At 35.5% G+C, this 18,155-nt stretch overlaps 3 protein-coding genes across 8 annotated transcripts in view; all 3 read right to left on the bottom strand.

Moving 5' to 3' along the window:
- Positions 1-18,155, bottom strand: part of LOC133839908 (rap guanine nucleotide exchange factor 4) — an 81,984-nt gene that overhangs the window by 19,211 nt on the left and 44,618 nt on the right. For 3 of the 6 annotated variants that reach the window (XM_062271548.1, XM_062271546.1, XM_062271551.1), the window contains one exon: positions 2,312-2,458. The exons of 1 other annotated variant lie outside the window; for it this stretch is intronic. In XM_062271548.1, coding sequence (XP_062127532.1) covers positions 2,312-2,458 — 147 coding nt within the window. 2 more of the 6 variants (XM_062271550.1, XM_062271552.1) reach the window with 2 other exon arrangements.
- On the bottom strand, positions 13,480-15,332 carry LOC133839911 (cytochrome P450 6a2-like). The gene is made up of 2 exons (XM_062271555.1): positions 14,183-15,332; positions 13,480-14,123 (listed from the first exon to the last, which is right to left on the bottom strand). Exons 1-2 carry the CDS (start codon positions 15,282-15,284, stop codon positions 13,705-13,707), a joined length of 1,521 nt encoding a protein of 506 aa, XP_062127539.1. The 5' UTR covers positions 15,285-15,332; the 3' UTR covers positions 13,480-13,704.
- Positions 16,234-17,990, bottom strand: LOC133839913 (cytochrome P450 6a2-like). Its single transcript, XM_062271557.1, has 2 exons — positions 16,839-17,990; positions 16,234-16,776 (listed from the first exon to the last, which is right to left on the bottom strand). Exons 1-2 carry the CDS (start codon positions 17,938-17,940, stop codon positions 16,358-16,360), a joined length of 1,521 nt encoding a protein of 506 aa, XP_062127541.1. The 5' UTR covers positions 17,941-17,990; the 3' UTR covers positions 16,234-16,357.

The following is an 18,155-nucleotide window of genomic DNA, read 5'->3' as shown; positions in this document are numbered from 1 at the left end:
ACACAGTGGCAACATTTTATGTGGCAGACGCTTAACTCTCTTGCATTGTTGCACATTGCGTATACGTAATATGTGTTTGCACTGCGTGCTATTGCAGCAGCAGCTACTTTGTTATCGTTGGCCATCAAGCATTTTGTGGCGCAGTGGCAAGTTTGCAAAATGGGGCAAAGGGGCAATTGACTTCCACTGTGGGGGTTAGCCAATGTTGCCCCAATTTGTGGTAAATATGCATTCATTCATCTTCTCTTCCTTCTCTTTTCTATCCCTATCTGTAAGTGAGTAACTCTGTCTTTGTGTGTGTGTGTGGGAGTGTGTGTCTGTGTGTGGTTTATACCTTTTGTGCGTGTTCGCATTCAATGTGGCAGCATTTGTTGCCCTCAAGGGGCGGAGGGAAGGCAAGTCAATGCCACACAGTTCGGTTGCTCTGACAGAAAGAATCTTCTTTACTCTGGCAACTATGTTGCGTATCGTAGCTTTGTGTGTATGTGTGCGTGTGGTTGTGTTTTGGGGTTTGCCTATCAAATATTTGGTATTTTGTCATTCAGATTGAAAACTTTGTTGCCCCGAAATTCTGTGGCTTTCTTTCTGTGTGCTCAAAAGTTAGCCTAATGCAAATATAATGGCTTCTGATTGAATCGGATTGGGCTCTCGAAAGTCCGTTTCGGTTCTCCACAGACCCTTTGCATTCAATTCAATTAGCTTACAATAATCTTCCGACTCGACTCGACTAGTTTCTAATTAAGTTGATGCATCGATTGCTCCATTTCACTATTAGAGTTTGCATTAGTGAAACAACAATCGATTAGCCAGCTCAACTCGTCATTGGAGTTTAATTCAATATGCGTAATGGTTTTTGCCCAATAAATAATTGCCAAATGTGGCCAATGAGACGACAGTTTCATTTACTTATGCCAACTTATGTCTCCTACCCCCGCCATTTTTCGAGTCCTTTCTACTTCATTTGCTTAGCTCGTGGAATGGTCGCATCATTAATTGTTAATTGAAATTTTAATTAAATATTTTCACAATGACGCAAATACCGCAAATGTTTGGCAAAGTCAGGAAGACAGCCAACCATCTCCTTCCACCATTTTGCCGCATCAATGCCATGCAGCTGCTCATTAACGTGGCTAAGGTCTCACATAAATGTGTGTCTCTCTGTGTGTGTTTGTTGCTTTTAATGAGCGCTCGACAAAATGCTTAAGAAAAGCGTCGCCTGAGTCGCAATGACACTGGCTGCAATTGGCACTTAAGCGACGGGTTTAGCCTAATAACCAGTTGAGCCTGTATACACCTTTTATGTGCGCAACGTTGAAGTTATGAAACCTAAAGTAAGTATGTTTTATAGCCTTCATAAGCTGCTCTAAGCTTGCCAATACGATTTATAATTTTAATGCGCTTTCTAAGCAGCTTTGTATGAATTTGTGGAGCTTAACAAGCTCTTCATTTCAAAAGCTTTTATGTTAAAGTGTTTTTAGATTAAATAATTGATACTCGAAAGCATTAAAAAATATGCTTTACCGTGTAATAAACTTTTTGAGCAATTGCTTTCATTTTAAGGAGCTTTCTATTCAGTTTTATTTTAATCCATATAGCTCTACGTGTCATAAGCTTTTTAGTTAAAGTGTAATTGTATGACTAATATTTATAATCGTAAGCATTTCAAATATCATTCGGTTTAAATCAAATTTTGTTTTATAATTGCTACAATTTTTGTGAGTTTTCTCAGCATTTGTTTTCCAATTTGCAGAACTTAAAGAATTGTTAATTTGAGCAGCTGCTTAATTGCAATTTACTAATTAATTTCCTAATTAATTTAAAATATTTATTTGCTACAATTCTAATGCGCTTTCTCAGCCAATTTAAAAAAAATTTGTAAAGCTTAAAAAACGTTTAAGTTAAACCTTGTTGTGATTGAGCATTTAAAATATGCTTTACTTTCAATCAACTTTTTTCTTTAATTGCTATAATTTTAATGATCTTTCTAAGCAGTTGTTGAATTTCTAGTGTTTAAAGTGCTGTTATAACTCAAAAGCTTTTCAGTTGAAAGTGCGTTGAGATTACCTAGTTAATTTAGTTTTTTTTTTTTTTGCAATTCCTAATGGATGAGTTTAATGAGTTCGCACAGCTATTCGTGAGAGCATCATTTATTTCCATGTCAATTAACACTTTCGTGTTTAATCATTAAGCTAGTGTCATTTGTGACAGCGCACACGACACTTGAGTTGTTGTGGAATTAAATGTGTATATAATATGTATGGTATATGAATATTACGTATACGCGGTGTGTGTTTGTTGTGTTGGCGCTTACCTCCCAGATGAGTCGAAAGTCCTGCTGTTCGACGCGCAGCAGCTCGCAGGTTGTCTTCGTTACCACGGTGCTGTCGCGTGGCAGGTCGTGTAGTATTGATTCGCCAAATGTGGCGCCCACGCCAAGATTACACAAAGTGACGGAGCTCTGGAAAAAGTAAAAAACACGAAAAGAGAAATGAGAAGTGAGTGAGGAATAAGCAAAACGTGGATGATGAAAAGTGAGTGAGAAAAGGGTAAAGAGATAGGGACGTAAGCTGCTCAACTTTAGTTGTAGCTAAAAGATTAAACAGTTTGCGGTCGAAACACTTTGCACACACACACACACATACACACACACACAGTTGCACAGTTGAGACAGCAGACTTTGCCTGGCTCTTGTTTACATTTTACAGAGTGTCCTTTGGCTGTGTTTGCTAATTGCTCAATGTGCCACAATTTGTTGCAAACATTTGCTTACACGCTGTAATCGCTTCATTGCACACACAAGCACACACACACATACACAAATTTTCAATCATTTCCGCAACGGAAGTTACTCAGCTCTCCAAATCCGGATCAGAATGACAGCAATAACAACCACAACAGCAGCAACAGCAACTACGATGACAAATAATAAACAGAATACTGACCAAAAAATGCAATTCGGTTGACAGTTGAAGCTCCAAATGCGAAAACAATTCCCTAAGAATCGTCTAACCGCATTTTGGAAATGACATTTCATTCCATTTCACTCAACGAGTCTGCATTTTGCATTGCTCTGTTTACATTGCATACCCTGTAATTAGTTCGCTTAGTGTGGCGTATAAGGTAGCTTATATTTGACGAAAACAATGTTTAATTATTTTTTGAAGATAATTTGCATATCTTAGAGTTTGAACTTCTTTTAATTTAATTAACGATTTATGCTGATTTTACAGAAAAATAAACTTGATGTTTTAGGTAAATTTAAATATAAAGTAGAAGCAACATCTACGTAGTAAAAGTCTTAGATATTTAAGTCATTTTTTATGCTGTTGATTATGTAATTTATTTGTTAACATTTCAATGAAGATCTAAGCATCTGAAAATCAATTCAACGGCAGACATATTTTAACAATATTTGAGGCATTTTTTATGCTGCTTGAATAAATTATTTAATATTATATTCTTTTTACAGATGTAAGCCTCTAAAATCGATTGCGAACGTATTTGAAATATATTATTATACGAATACCTCAAATGTTAATTTATATTTTACTTCTTTTTAGAGACCTCTTTTAACTTTAAAGGGTATTTCTTAGTTGCGCTTTGCTAATTGCACATGATTATATATTTCTAAGTTCTAAGTTTGCATCTGTGGTTCGTTTTGTTTGTTTTCTTGCTGTTGATGTTGCTGTTGCCTTTGCTGTTGTTGTTTGTTTTCATTTCCCAGAAGACAACTTCTTGGCAGCACCCGAGGGCCCAGCCTCATTTCTGTTGGCTTAAGTCGGGCTCTAGCTCAGTATTTATCTCTCTCTCTCCCTTTCTCTGTCTCTCTCTCTTTCTGTCTTTGATGCGACTGTCTCTGGGCCTCAGACTAAGTCTGAGTTGAAGTCTTGGTCTTCGTTTGAGGGTCTGAGAGAGGCAGCGCATGTAATTGGCTTAACAAGACTTAAACACGACCGCAAAATTGTTAAACTCGCATTAGTTGGCGGCGTGTGTGTGTGTGTGTGTGTCTGTATTTGTATTTGTGTGCGTGTTTGTTCTTATTGTTGTTGTTGTTGTTGCTGTGCTTGAGTTTTCTTTACAGTTATTACACATGCAGCAGGTCGGAGGTAAATGCCACACTCACAACAACAACAAAAGCATCAAAGACTTGGGATCCGCTATAAAACATAATTTAATCATTCATGCGACGTGTAATTACATTTGTTGTAGTTGTTGTTGTTTGCGTTGCTTTTGTTGGTGTTGTTGTTGTTATTGTTGCTGGTCAAGTGCTGAGTTGAATTTCACGCGTTCCACTTAGAAATTTCATTTACTTCCATTTGATTTATGGCGACTTTTGTTTTTGACAAGCCAAAAGTATTTTCCACTTGCCTTTTGCTGTTCTTCTCTCCTTCGTCTTCTACATCTCCGTCTTCTTCTCTTCTCTTTCCGCCCATTTCCGTCTCTCCTTTCTCGTTCGAAAATTTTGATTGCTTTCTAATTTGTTGGCACAGTTTTGTGGCCTTAAGTGCGGACGGTATTTTTCGACCAAATATTTAGATAATTTTCATGGCGTTTATTCTCATTTATTCATTTATTCATTCATTGAATTCGACCCCCACAATCGACACACATAAACAACATTAAAATTGAGAATTACTTGGAAAACATTTTAATTGCAATTTTTAGCTGTTTCGTGGTAGAAACACAAAACTAAATGTGGGACATTCGCCTTGGTTTTTTGATGTTTTCTGCTTATCAAGCACCTTTGTAATGAGTTTTGCACACTTTGGCAAATAAATACGTGAATTGTGTTTAGTTTAACTGCCACAAAAAAAAAAAGATTATGCGCAATATACGAATTAAGAAAAATAATCTGGTAATTGCCACACATTAACTTTTCTTTTATCTTCTCGATTTTCCTCAATTATTGAGAATAGCTTTTACATTTATGACCCAAACATCAAGTATTTTATTTACTCAGTTCGCAATAATATCTGCATTTATTGTTCGACGGAAAGTTTTCACAGCAATTCAAGCAGACAATATTCGATATAGTAAAAAGCGTATTTTCTATTTTCCTTTTTCCAATTTGTTGCAATTTTTTGTGCAGTTTGTGCTTTGTTTTTCAATTTTTGCAATAGCGCTTTCAATTCCACTGATGACTGCCACAAGCAAACTGGGAGGATTCATTTCAATTTCTCTTTCCACATCGGATTGTTGTTTGAGATTCTTTTTGTTATTCTCAGCAGCAGTTTAGACGTGGGTATTGTGCACATTTTAATTGAAAATCGACTGACTAAAAAGAAGGATCTGCCTTAAGGCATTTTTGGCAAGTTTATTGAGAACTTCGATTAGGTAACATCGATATAATAAAGTAGTGTTTACTTACACATGTGAAACACACAATTTGTTGGGGTTTTAAATAGAGCTAAAAAAGCTTAAGAGCAGTCTATAATTGTATTGAGTTAATTTAACAATACAAATGTGTATTTACATATTGTAAAATCCATTGGATAGGCTTTGCCCTCAAGCGAGATATTTGGTAATATTAAAATTGGTGTTATTAATAAATGAAAAATATAAATCATATATAAATTATATAAATTTGATATAGCAGCTGAGTAACTAAGGCAATCTATGGAAAATATATTTAATTTAGTTATCCATTAAATCGTATTAATAAATTAGTTGAATGTAAAAAAACATAGATGATTTTGCTCTGTAATATCTTTGCTTTACCATTGTTATTATTTATTTTAAAATAAGTTCTCGGTTAGCAATATAAACATGGTAAAATATTTTTAATTTATTTATTCAACGCTAAATTGTATACCAAAATAAGATTCTGCTGTTTTTAATACCTCCAATTTAGTTTTTCAACTCTAAATTATATTACCAATTTAGGGTACAAATACAAATAAGTCTGCTCTAATCAAATTGAATCATTAATCAATATATTTTATTTTATATTCATTCATTATGGAAGACATTTGATCAAACCTTGCTTTATTTATTTGAAAGTAAAAATTGGCTTTAGGTCAGCAGAGTAAGCAAGCTCTATTTCAGATGAACAAATTAGTTGAAGGTAGAAACACAGATGATTTTTTTAAAATCGTAGTCTTATCGTTAACAAAGTTATTCAACTCTAATTCATATTACCAAATTAGTTGAAGGTAAAAAACATATGATTCAGCTCTTTTTAAATTGAACTTTTATTATCATTAATAAAGTTATTTAACTCTAATACTACAAAATCAGTTTAAAGTAGAAATACAGATGATTCTGCTTTTTCAAAATAAAACTTTTAACATTGTTAATTTAGTTGTTCAACTCTAATTAATATTACCAAATTAGTTGAAGGTATACACACAAAAGATTCTGCTCCAATCGAATCGAACCAATAATTAATATATTCATTTAAATTTCTGTAAAGGGCGCATAGACAAATAGTCTGCATATTTATGTCTTTATATTTGTATCTAGTGGGAGCTAAGCTCTGCCCATTTAGAGCCCATGATAAGAGATTGCTTCACATTCATTTCATTCACTAGACTTTGGCTTAATGAATACGCAGCATAATCTTCAAATGAATAAATGAATGACATATGCAAAGCACTCGTTATATGGATGCATAATTATGCGGCAAACGCGGTTTCACAATCTACACGTATCAAAACGTTGAAGATATTTGCATATTTTAATAATCGCAAATACTTTCTATCTGCTAACGAGACTCTGCCACACACACACACTATTCATATTCATATTCATATTCATATTCACAAACTTATTGCTATAAAGTATGTTTTGGTTTTATCTTTGGCATTAATGTAAGCACGTACATTTCATTCGATTCGATTCGTAATGCAATGTTTTACCTTTGCATAATGTCGCGTCGATTGCTCCACATTATACGTACAACTGCGACGAAATAGCATTTCTCTCTTTCTCTCACTCTCACTTTTGTAGTTTTTCTCTAGCTCTTTTTCTTTTATTTATTTGCAATTTCACAGATTTTACGGTCTTTTTATTCTCTAGTTTTTGACAGTCTAGCAAATGCTGTAATCATTTTTAAATCCCAATAACAGACGCTGAAACAGCAATATGCAAATTGTTATTGCTTTTGTTCTGTTTTATTGTTGTTGTTAAAGTTGTTGTTGTAGTTGTTTTCGATGTTTTTGCTCTTTGTGTGTTGCATTTATTTTTGAATGAAAATCGCGAAACGTGCGCCTTCTGTTTATGGCTCGATAAAAAAGCAATAAAATACTCGAAGCTGTGCCAAAAGGGTCGCATTGTTTTTATTATTTATTGTGTAACACCTTACAAGCAAAATGACATTCTCCAGACATGTAGGAAAGTACAAAAATACATGTCAATTCAGCTTAACAAGCTCTGTTTTATTTATTTATCATCTGCATTGATGCAACTTTTAAAGAAGTTTTCCACATGTTCAACAGATAATAATAATAATTATTATTATGTCCAAAAGTTGATTGCTTAAACAGAGAGCTTATTCAATCTGTATTAATTAGAGTTGATAATATTTTTTGTGGAATGTAATTGAAATTCATTAAGTCTCAGTGATTGAATCACACACCTGTTTTTGATATGAAGTGAACAACTTTATCTGATGCATATTGACAGTCTTTTCATTTTTTGCAGCATAAATTTAATTAAAACTTTCTTCTTCCTATAGCCAAACTTCATTTATTATTCAATTTTTATATGACTTATATTTAATATATATTTTATATGACAGTTCAAATAAATTTAAAAAATACTAACAAATGATTTTCTTTGGTTTTGATGAAAAGTTTCCTATAGCAAAAAACCAATTTATTATACTTCTTTTAAGATTTATGGCAAAATTTATGTTGCTTCAATAATTTCAATAAGATTAATCAGTCTTTGCTTTTATTATTTTTTTAAGTGTCGTTGAGCAATAATTCATTCAATATATTTATTTTTATAATTTAAATTTTATATATAAATTATATTTAAAAGCTCAGCTAAATTCAATAAGAATAATTACTCTTTTGCTTGGCTATAGCAATAATCCATTAAATATTATTTTTTTTTTAAGATTAACATTGAGATTATATTTTATAGCGCAGTTAACATAAATTCAGAAAGAATGATCACTGTTTTACTTTCGGCGTGATACAAATTATAAGCTTTCAATGTGAAAAATAATATATTTAATATTGATTTTTGTATTACGATTTATAACATATAATAGATTTTCTTTTAATAAGTTTAATAGGATTTAACACCAATCGTAATATTTACAATTATTCTTTAAACTTCCTTTATTTAATATGCATTTTTTGTATAATTTAAACTATATTTTATAGCTCTTTTAAAATAGATTATTAAAGAATAATTTCAGTGTAGCTCAGCAATTAAACTGAATGAACAATTCTGCAATTTTTATAGCGCTATGCTGATCGAATTATTTGATTAAAATTTCAATCATGATTATTGAGCTTTGTGTCCAAACTTGATTGAAGCCGAAGCAACCGCTTTGGAAGTGTGTTGGACGAGGGTATTAAATCTGTGGCAAGCTGTGGTAGCTGGTTATTCACGCTTGTTTCGTGTGTGTGCGTTTTGTTTTGTTTTTGGTCAAGTGATAAATGAGCAGGTCAAGCGTGCTCGGCGCCACAAACACACATATTTTTATGGCAACAGCAACAACAAGAATTGTAGCAACATCCACAGCAACAACAACAACGACAACAACCACTAATCGCATTTAGCTATTGGCAAAGACAGCAAGCGCATTTGCATGCCACACATTGTGGTCATGTAACTTTTATTATTATTATTATTAACACGTCTGTTATTATTTTCGACTGTTATTATTAGTATTAATATTTTCGTTGTTTGTTGTTAATTAGCTGCGATTCATTTAGCGCGTACCACTTTCGATTTGCGGTCATAAATACGGGTCGACAGCGTTATGCATGTGGCATAATTGGCAGCCAGAAGAAACACACACTCACACACTCAAACACACTAACACACACGTAGAGTGACTCTAAATGGTCTTCAAGCGTTACTTAAAGTTGCCTCGCTTCTCGTTTGGGTTGTGCAACCGCGCGGCGTCGCGTTTAAAGCTCAACTGAAGTCTGAAATTTGCCGCCGATGCCGATGCCGTCGACGTCGTCGTCGTCGTCATCGTCACACGGCAGACTTTAAATTAGCAACAACGGGCGACATAACACCAACAGAGTCTCTCTGGGTGTGTGTGTGTGTGTGTGTGAGTCTTTGTGCAACGCTGCTGGAAGTTGCTGAAGTGTGGCAGCAACAATGGGCAGCAACAACTCTCTGCGTGCCGTGTCGCAAATTGGAGCAGCAACAGCAGCAGCAGCAGCAACAAGCGGTGGCAGCCTCAATCAGGCATGCAAAATACGCAAATCTCATATCTTGAATGGTCAACGAATCTGTTGCAACAACAAGCTGCGGCAACTGCCGCCAGTTGTAAAGTTGCACACGAATATGAACGACTGAGCGATACCCGTTAACTATTTTTGTGATGCTGATAAAATTCGTTACATGTGTACATAAAAAAGTATATTATTTATATTAATATACAATATTGAAAAATGAAATCCAAGTGTTAATAGAATTTGCTGTCCTTAATTAAATATTATTAATCTTTTCAGCGATGCTTGCACACTTTACAATCGTACTAAATAATTGTACAATTTACTTATTGGTAAACGGATTAAAAAGAAAAAAAAATTAAAACAAGTTTACGTATAGCATATTAACTTTATAGCTTCAAAGTTAATATACCCCTTTACTCCATATTAGTATTGAGTATGCTAAAAAAAAAAAACAGCAATCGCAACAAACAAAATTGTCAGCAAAGTTTCAGCTCTGTTTGCTTTATAACTTGCAGCTTGCGCTGGTTGCAGGTTGCAAGTTGCAAAGTTGCAGCTTTCACTGCCTTTTTGCTGACACAGCAACTGCAATTAATACCATACCTCACCGAAGTCTCTCCCTCTTTACTCCATCTCCATTACTCTTCCAGTCATTTTTCCTGCCTGATGTCCAGTTGTTGGCATTGCTGCGCTTGAAGAATTTCCTACGCACATATGAGCAGCACTTCCGCCTCTCTGGCAGCAGCTGTTGCTGTTGCTGTTGCGGCAATAGAAATTGCAATTCGAGTGTTGTCATTGTTTGCACATGGGTTGTGGACAGGGACAGGGACAGGGAGCAGAGGGCAGGGGCATGGCCTCAGCCTTGAGGCAGATTTGGTAAACAGGGGAAAATTGAATGGCAGTTGAGATTTGTTTAGTAGACTTATTGCAGTTGAACTCTTTAGAAAATTTGCATCGAATGCATTTCTAATTAATTAATTTAATTATGCAATTACCAGCGGGAATTCCCTTTTTTTTTGTGTTTGCTGATGATTTGTGCGCAGTCTTCCTCTAATTAACCAGCACTTCTTGCAATTTGACGAAGGTCTTGCCAATGTTAAGGTTGAACAACCTGCCAGCTGCCTCTTTTGTGCACGATTTTAGCTGGCATTTTCCTGCTCTTATTTTTGATTCACTTCTCATTTCTCTTGGCTCGCCTCGCCTCGTCTTGTTTCCCATTTCGCTTTTTATTTTGTATTCACTTGTGCTTTATGAGTTCAACACATTTGCTGTGAGAGATTTCGTAATTAATTTTGTGCTTGTTGGCTTCAGCTTTAGCTTTAGCTTGGAACTTGGCTTGGTGGGTTGGCTTTCTGAATGCGAATCGAGTTTAAAGCCAAGTCAATGACTGCTCGGCTCGCCAATGAATGAGTAAGCTTAAGGCATTTCGTGTATTCGCAAGAAATGAGTGTGAGTGCGCTCAATTGATTTGCATTAAAAAACTTTAATTATCTTGCTGGCTATTTGGCTTAACAAAAAGGTATCACATACTTTATTTCCTTGGCCTCTTATGTACTTTTGCTTTTTGGTTTTTGTTTCAAAAACATTAAACTTTATTTTGCGATACTTCAATATAGACAAAATAATGTAAATGGATGGTTTTTAACCCATTATTTTCATGAATGAAAGACAGCAAAGTAGATAATAGCGCCATCTACTGTCCGTTTTCTTCTGCGGCTTTCAATACGATCATGAATGAAAGACTGAAAATTAGTTAGTAGCGCCATCTATGGTTGGATTGCAAATTCTTGATGGATTGCAAATGATTTCTGAAGTAACAAATAATAATTCTTAAAAAGAGACGTTTACACTTTGTTTGCAAAGAAATATTTGTTAAAGCATTAAAGAGTTAGCAAATATTCATGTTGATTCTATGTCTAGTACATGTCTTTTGTTTGTGCCGCTTTAATTGATTAATTATGCACATTTATTTGCTGTATATTAAAATATTTCAGTTTATTTATAATGAATATATTAATTAGTTAATTTGTGGCTTTTCGACTTTTGCTCTTTTTTGCAATAAATTTATAATTAGCATAACATATGAAGTTTTTTTCGGGTGACAAACAACAAAAAAATATAAAAAAAAGAAAACCGCAAAACTCATGCGATTATTTTTAATGACATTTTCAGTTGTGCCGTTAGATAGGAAGATAGAATTTTCCATGTATGGCCTAGAGGGAAAAACTTTAAATGCAGTTTTCAGTTTGTTGCACATACCTCATTTTCCATGAGCAGGCTGCCATGTTGCATGATGTGACGACATCAGATAAAAGAAGCTTTTTCATGTTGTCGCGCTTAATTAAAAACTGCAAGCTCGGCTCTAATATGCAGATACTTGTACGGCAAATGTAAACATGTTTTTTACATACACATATTTAATTTACGCATCGACTTTAATATGCGTTGAGAAAAATATGGAAAGCCAAAGCAAACTTCATGCAATATAAATAAAAGCCAAAGCTATGCATATGTGAACGGAAGAATACTTATACTTTATTTGGGGCAGACGAAAATAGAAAATTCTCGTAGTTTTTTCTGCACTCGCTTTAAGCTCAGACAGTGCCAATTCGAATGTAAATAACCAAAATAGTTGAAGTGTAAACCGCTCCGGAGAGATAAACTGACAATGCCAAAGAATTCACATTTTTTCCCCCCGTATGCATGTTTGGCTAAAGTTTTTTTTTTTCGCAACTGTGCAGATGGATAAAAAAAAATGCTGTGAAAATATCAATTTAAGCGGAAAAGCAAAGTAGAGCATACTTTTGCATAGGGAAATTCGACAAACTCAGCATGTGGAAGATAAGAATTTAAGTTTCCACATCTTGTATTTCAGATAAGTTTTAAAGTCTTGTATAAGTTGTGTTTGTTTACAATTATAGTTTTGCTTCTTTGAACTGCTATCAGCTAAATGGCTGTGTAAATACTTGATAAGCAGCCGAGGCCCAATAATTTCATTATTGAGATAGTCTTAGAGAGGAGCTATTTATAAAATGTTTACCGAGTGCTTATCAGTCTACTTAACAAATTTTAAATACACTGATGTCACTTTAAAAATTCACACTTGAATATTTACTATAAGAGAAAAGTAAATCCACAGTCACGTCGTATTATATAGAAATTAACAAGTCTAAAAGTCATAGTTAGAAAGGGTATTTTCCCGAAAAATTATCAAATTTGAGGCTTATCAAAAAGTAGATAGATATCGTGACTTTCTTTATTTCTATCAGCATTTGATAAAGCTACTGAACTTGAAAGTATTCTCATGCTTAGAGCACTTTTATTTTATATGATTATAATCTATCTAATGGCACTTTCATGCTTAGAATACTTAATGCTGAATTATCACATAATAATTTGATATTCAGCAGTCGTGAGTAGCGGCGAAATTGATGCAATTATTTCTTAAACTAACACTGATTATAGATTAAAGGAACTGAGGTACAGAAAAAACCAAATAATCAAAGATACGTTACATAAAAAATTCATTTCATTCTTATCTTCTATTCAAGCATTATATTTAGTAAAAGAGATAGAGTATATTAAAAATGTCACAAAATGTATAAAGTATTCAAATCGAAGATAATATTTCAAATGTTATTTTGTCCCCACTTTAGTCACTAAGGTATAAACTACTTCAGAACCGCATTAAACTTATATACAAGTATATTGACTAGTCTGTCTAGTCTGTCTATTAACTCTCTAGTAGCCAAATAATAAAATGCTTATAAGTACACACTTGAAATTTCAGATTAGATATCACAGTATTGAATGCTAAGCAACAAAACAAAAGAATAATTTTATAATAAATAGGCTTTACATAGTAACAAAATATTTCCAAAAGTTATTGTTAAATTGCCTTATTTATTCATAATAAACCGTGATTAGATATCACTTTATCAAACGCCAAAGAATCTTAAGCAATAAAACCAAAGAATTTATATCTTATCAAATGCAAATATTAACAATCCTTACATGTTTATAAGTTCATTACAATTGCCATATTTATTCATTATTTCTGATTAATCATAAAAATATCACTTTATTAAATATGCATAGCACAGTCGACTCAAATGACTTATTAATTCATTATAATTACCCTGTTTAATATATACACTTATGTACAAGCAGCAGGCATACATTTGAATACATCCTCAATGTAAACAAGTAGCTTACTGCACGCATACCAATCATCCGTATACAATCATTATATACGCCTCAACAAATTTGACATCAATGTAAACAACAATTCAACGCCAAAAACAATGACGTAATTATCAACGTTCAAAAAACAACATTGCTAAACTCGTTCCACACGCACATTGATGCCGCCAATTGTACCCAGCACAAATGGCTTCGGATCGTAGTTCAGAGGAATATCAGTCTCATCGCATACCGAGAACTTGAAGTTCTGGATCAACTGGGCCAGGCCAATACGTGTCTGCATTTGGCCAAAACGCATTCCAACACAGTTCCTTGGACCATCACCGAAGGGCAACCACTCGACAGAGTCTCGGTTGGCAACTTCATCGGCTGAGAAGCGATCGGGATCGAATTTGGTGGGCTCTGTGTAGAAATCTTCATCGCGATGAATGGCACAGGCGGGAACAATAACCTGAGTGCCCTTAGGTATAACATAATTGGGATGTCCGGGAACAACATAATCTTTCAGCGCTTTGCGCTCCAAGAACGGCACAATCGTATAGAGACGAAGAGTTTCTGTTGAGGAAAATGCAAGTTGAGCATTTGTTTGTTCGAAAAATTTCTGCTTATTTTACCTGAGATGACTTGATCCAAGTAACGCATATCCTTGATGCATTCGTAAGTTAATTTGTTGTTATGCTTTTCAAGCACGGCATTAACCTCTTCTCTGAGTTTGTCTTGTATGTCTTGATGCTGAGACAGCTCATAGAGGCAGTAGCTCATGGTAGACGATGAAGTTTCAAAGCCAGCCAGATAGAAGACAAAGACTTGAGCAGCCAACTCGCCGAAATCCAATCCCGTGATCACTTCACCATTGTCCAAAGTGAAGGTGCCCTTCTGCTTCAGTTCAATCAACATTTCCATGAAGTCGTTACGCTTGATCTTCTCCTTTTCTCTGTAGGCGAGTGTTTCGTTCACCAATCCCATAAAGAACTCGTGGACATCATCGGGTATCATTCGCATGCGCAGCTTAGCCGCAATATTTGGGAAACTAAAGTGGAATGCAGTGAGGAGTGGTCCATGTCGCATATCGGTGATGGCTTTTTTGGCCATGGTGCGGAAATCGGTGACCGGAGTGCGCAGAGTATTGCACTCAATGCCAAAGGCACAGGTGCCAATGACATCGGTGGTGAAGCGAGCCATCAGCTCTTTGATCTCAATGATGGAACCGCCAGTTTTGGCGGGAACTTGTTCGAACATCACTTTGACAAATTCCTCAGACACCTTAATGACCGTGGGGAACATAAACTTCATTTTGCCGGAAGTGAAAGTAGGTGAAAGCTTCTGTCGCATTTCCTTCCAGCGTTTGCCATCCAAGTTGAAGAGGTGACCAGTCAAGGGATCGTCTCGCACATTGTGGAACTGTCCGCGATCGGCAAAGTTGGTGAAATCTTTGATCAGCACATTCTTGGCCAACTTGATGTCCATAATGAAGGCGCTGCGCCTTTGCAAGAAGTTGAAGCCCACAAATGGATGGCCGCTTTTGCGATACTTATTGTAGTAATCATAGACGAGATCGTGGATGACACGATTCTTGCGGAATCCCACAAGATTGCCATAGAATGGATGTGGAGGATCTTGGGGTATACCCCGATTTCTCCAGAATGTGGCATTGCGATGCAGCAAGTACGCAATTACCGCCGATATTGTGATCAGCAAATAGATGATGAATAACATTTTGTGAACTGCTTTGAGCAACTTTCGAATTGAAACTGACTGCTCGCTGGTCAAACAACTTGTATTTTATGCTCTCCGATCACTACAACACGTTTAGAGATTTCTGTTTAACAAAAATCACAATGATTTGGCAAAATTGAATTCCCACTGAGCCTGTTGATAACAACGCAAATGTGCTTAGCGTATTTTGTGCGAGAGTGAGTTTTTTATTGATAACAACGATCATGCTTAGCAAACATTTATTTGAAAAAAAGAGCTAAACACGCAGTTGATACTCAAACTTGAAGTTTGTTTTGCTTTGTTTTTGCTGTGCTCTTTTCGAAGAGAAATCCTCTTTATGTCTACAAACAAATCTCTCTTAAAAATCATGGAAACAAATAATAAACAAGTAAAACCCGCTCTAGTGGAACACATTGTGTTTTACTATACTGATTGATAACAAAAGTATAGCGCACATGTATGCATAGTATTAATTATAGATTGTTAGGTAGATCTTTATATCAAATTATTAAAAAAAAACATGTGAATAATTCTGGAATTTGGTAAAGTATAAGCTTGGCATCTGAAATATAAACTTAATTTGCTGTACATATGTAAATGGAAGAACACATATACAAAATAGTTAGAGATAACTCAATATTGATGGTGATTAAGAGAATATTTATTGTATAGCGACGGAAATTTTTCCCTTTGCAGTTTTTCATAACAAATATTAATTTTTTGTGCCAATTTTTAATAAGCATAAAGAGTGCTGGCTATAGCACTTTAAAAGGACACATAAAATAATTTAAAGTCTTCTAATAAGTCTCTTTGTTTATAAAATGATAATCAATTCCGTAGCCAGCAATTCACGAACATATCGTGAACATACATAAAAGTGTTGGACTATTTTAAGCCAAGTAATTTTGTATCGCTTCACAATAATTTGTTAAACAATACAATTGAAATGATGAAGCAAATATCTCTTTATAATACCAATTAATTTTAATACAACTTTTTGGTTTTTTCCTAAGTTTTTATCCCAATTACATTTTATATTTATTATGTTTAACATTGCCGTATACACTTCTTATTTAAACACGCTCCACACGCAAATTTATGCCATAAACTGTACCCAAGACAAAAGACCTTGGATCATACGTGAGTGGGATTTCAGTCTTATCGCACACTGAGAACTTGAAGTTCTTTATCAACTGGGCCAGGCCAATACGTGTCTGCATCTGCCCAAAACGCATTCCCACACAGTTCCTAGGACCATCGCCAAAAGGCAACCACTCGACAGAGTCACGGTTAGCAACTTGTTCGGCGGAGAAGCGTTCGGGATCGAATTTCATGGGGTCAGGATAGAGATCTTCATCGCGGTGATAGGCTGTGGCAGGTATGATCACTTGGGTGCCCTTCTCTATGACTAGCTTTGGATGACCAGGCACAACATAATCATTGAGTGCTTTGCGCTCAAGATGCGGCACAATTGTGTAGAGGCGAAGGGTTTCTAAGAACAGAAAATTCTCAATAAGAATCCAACAGCATTCGAAAGTTTTTCATATGTCTTACCAGATATTATCTGATCCAAGTAACGCATCTCTTTGATGCACTCATAGCTGAGTTTATCGTTGTGTTTCTCCAGCACACTATTAATGTTATCTCTGAGTTTATCCTGGATATCCTGATGCTGAGCTAGTTCATAGAGAGCGTAACTCATAGTAGATGAGGAAGTCTCAAAGCCAGCCAGATAGAATACAAAGACTTGAGCAGCCAACTCGCCAATGTCCAATCCCTTAACCACTTCTCCGTTCTCTAGAGTGTAGCTTCCCTTTTGTTTCATTTCGATCAGCATTTCCATGAAATCGTTGCGCTTGATCTTCTCCTTCTCCCTATACGTGATGGTTTCGTTCACCAAACGCATGAAGAACTCATGGATGTCATCGGGTACCTTACGAATTCTGAGCTTGCGAGCCAAATTCGGGAAGCTGAAGATCAAGAACGTTAGCAATTTGCCATTACGCATTTCAGTGAGAGATCTTTGCGCCATGGTGCGGAAATCGGATACCGGAGTGCGCAGAGTGTTGCACTCAATTCCAAATGCACAGCAACCAATGACATCGGTGGTGAAGCGAGCCATCAGCTCTTTGATTTCAATAATTGAGCCTCCCGCTTTGGCGGGAACTTGTTCACTTATGACATTGACAAATTCCTCAGATACTTTGATAACCGTGGGGAACATGAACTTCATTTTACCGGAAGTAAAAGTGGGCGAAAGTCTTTGGCGCATTTCCTTCCAGCGTTTGCCGTCTAAGTTGAAGAGATGCGCAGACAGAGGATCATCACGTTCATTGTGGAAGACACCGCGATCGCTAAAGTTGCTGAAATCCTTGATCAGTACATTCTTGGCCAACTTTGTGTCGATGATGTAGGCACTGCGTTTGTGCAAGAAGTGAAAGCCGACAAAGGGGAAGCCAGATTTGCGGAATTTATTGTAGTATTCCTGGTGAATGTGGTGCAAGACACGATCCTTTTTGAAGCCCTTGAGGTTGCCATAGAATGGATGCGGAGTTTCCTGAGGAATGCCACGATTCTTCCAGTAGTTGAGGTTGCGATGCAAGATGTATGCGATCAGTGCGGGAATCGCGAAGAGTAAATAAATTAATGCCCACATTTAACAGCTTCGTTTGAACTTTGAGAATACACTGAGTAGATTCAGTGCGTGTTGAGGGTGTTTTATATAGATTTGTTTGAGACTCAGCGTGATTCGACAAAAACTTCTTTATTTCTCAAGTCAGCACAAAACATTTACTCTGCTGAGAATATAAACATTGAGTTGGGAAAAAAACAATGTTGATAAGAAATAACTAATACCGGTCGAATGCAGTA

The sequence above is a fragment of the Drosophila sulfurigaster genome, chromosome 3 (genome assembly GCF_023558435.1).
Source record: "Drosophila sulfurigaster albostrigata strain 15112-1811.04 chromosome 3, ASM2355843v2, whole genome shotgun sequence".
Classification (NCBI taxonomy): Eukaryota; Metazoa; Arthropoda; class Insecta; order Diptera; family Drosophilidae; genus Drosophila; species Drosophila sulfurigaster.
This window is presented reverse-complemented; position numbering and strand designations above follow the sequence as displayed.

Bases quoted from the DNA above. Each gene is read 5' to 3' on its own strand.
- LOC133839913 (XM_062271557.1), bottom strand. From the start codon at position 17,940: ATGTGGGCATTAATTTATTTACTCTTCGCGATTCCCGCACTGATCGCA. The intron at 16,777-16,838 runs GTAAGACATATG...TTCTGTTCTTAG, and splicing joins CTTGGATCAGATAATATCTG to AAACCCTTCGCCTCTACACA.
- LOC133839911 (XM_062271555.1), bottom strand. From the start codon at position 15,284: ATGTTATTCATCATCTATTTGCTGATCACAATATCGGCGGTAATTGCG. The intron at 14,124-14,182 runs GTAAAATAAGCA...TTTCCTCAACAG, and splicing joins CTTGGATCAAGTCATCTCAG to AAACTCTTCGTCTCTATACG.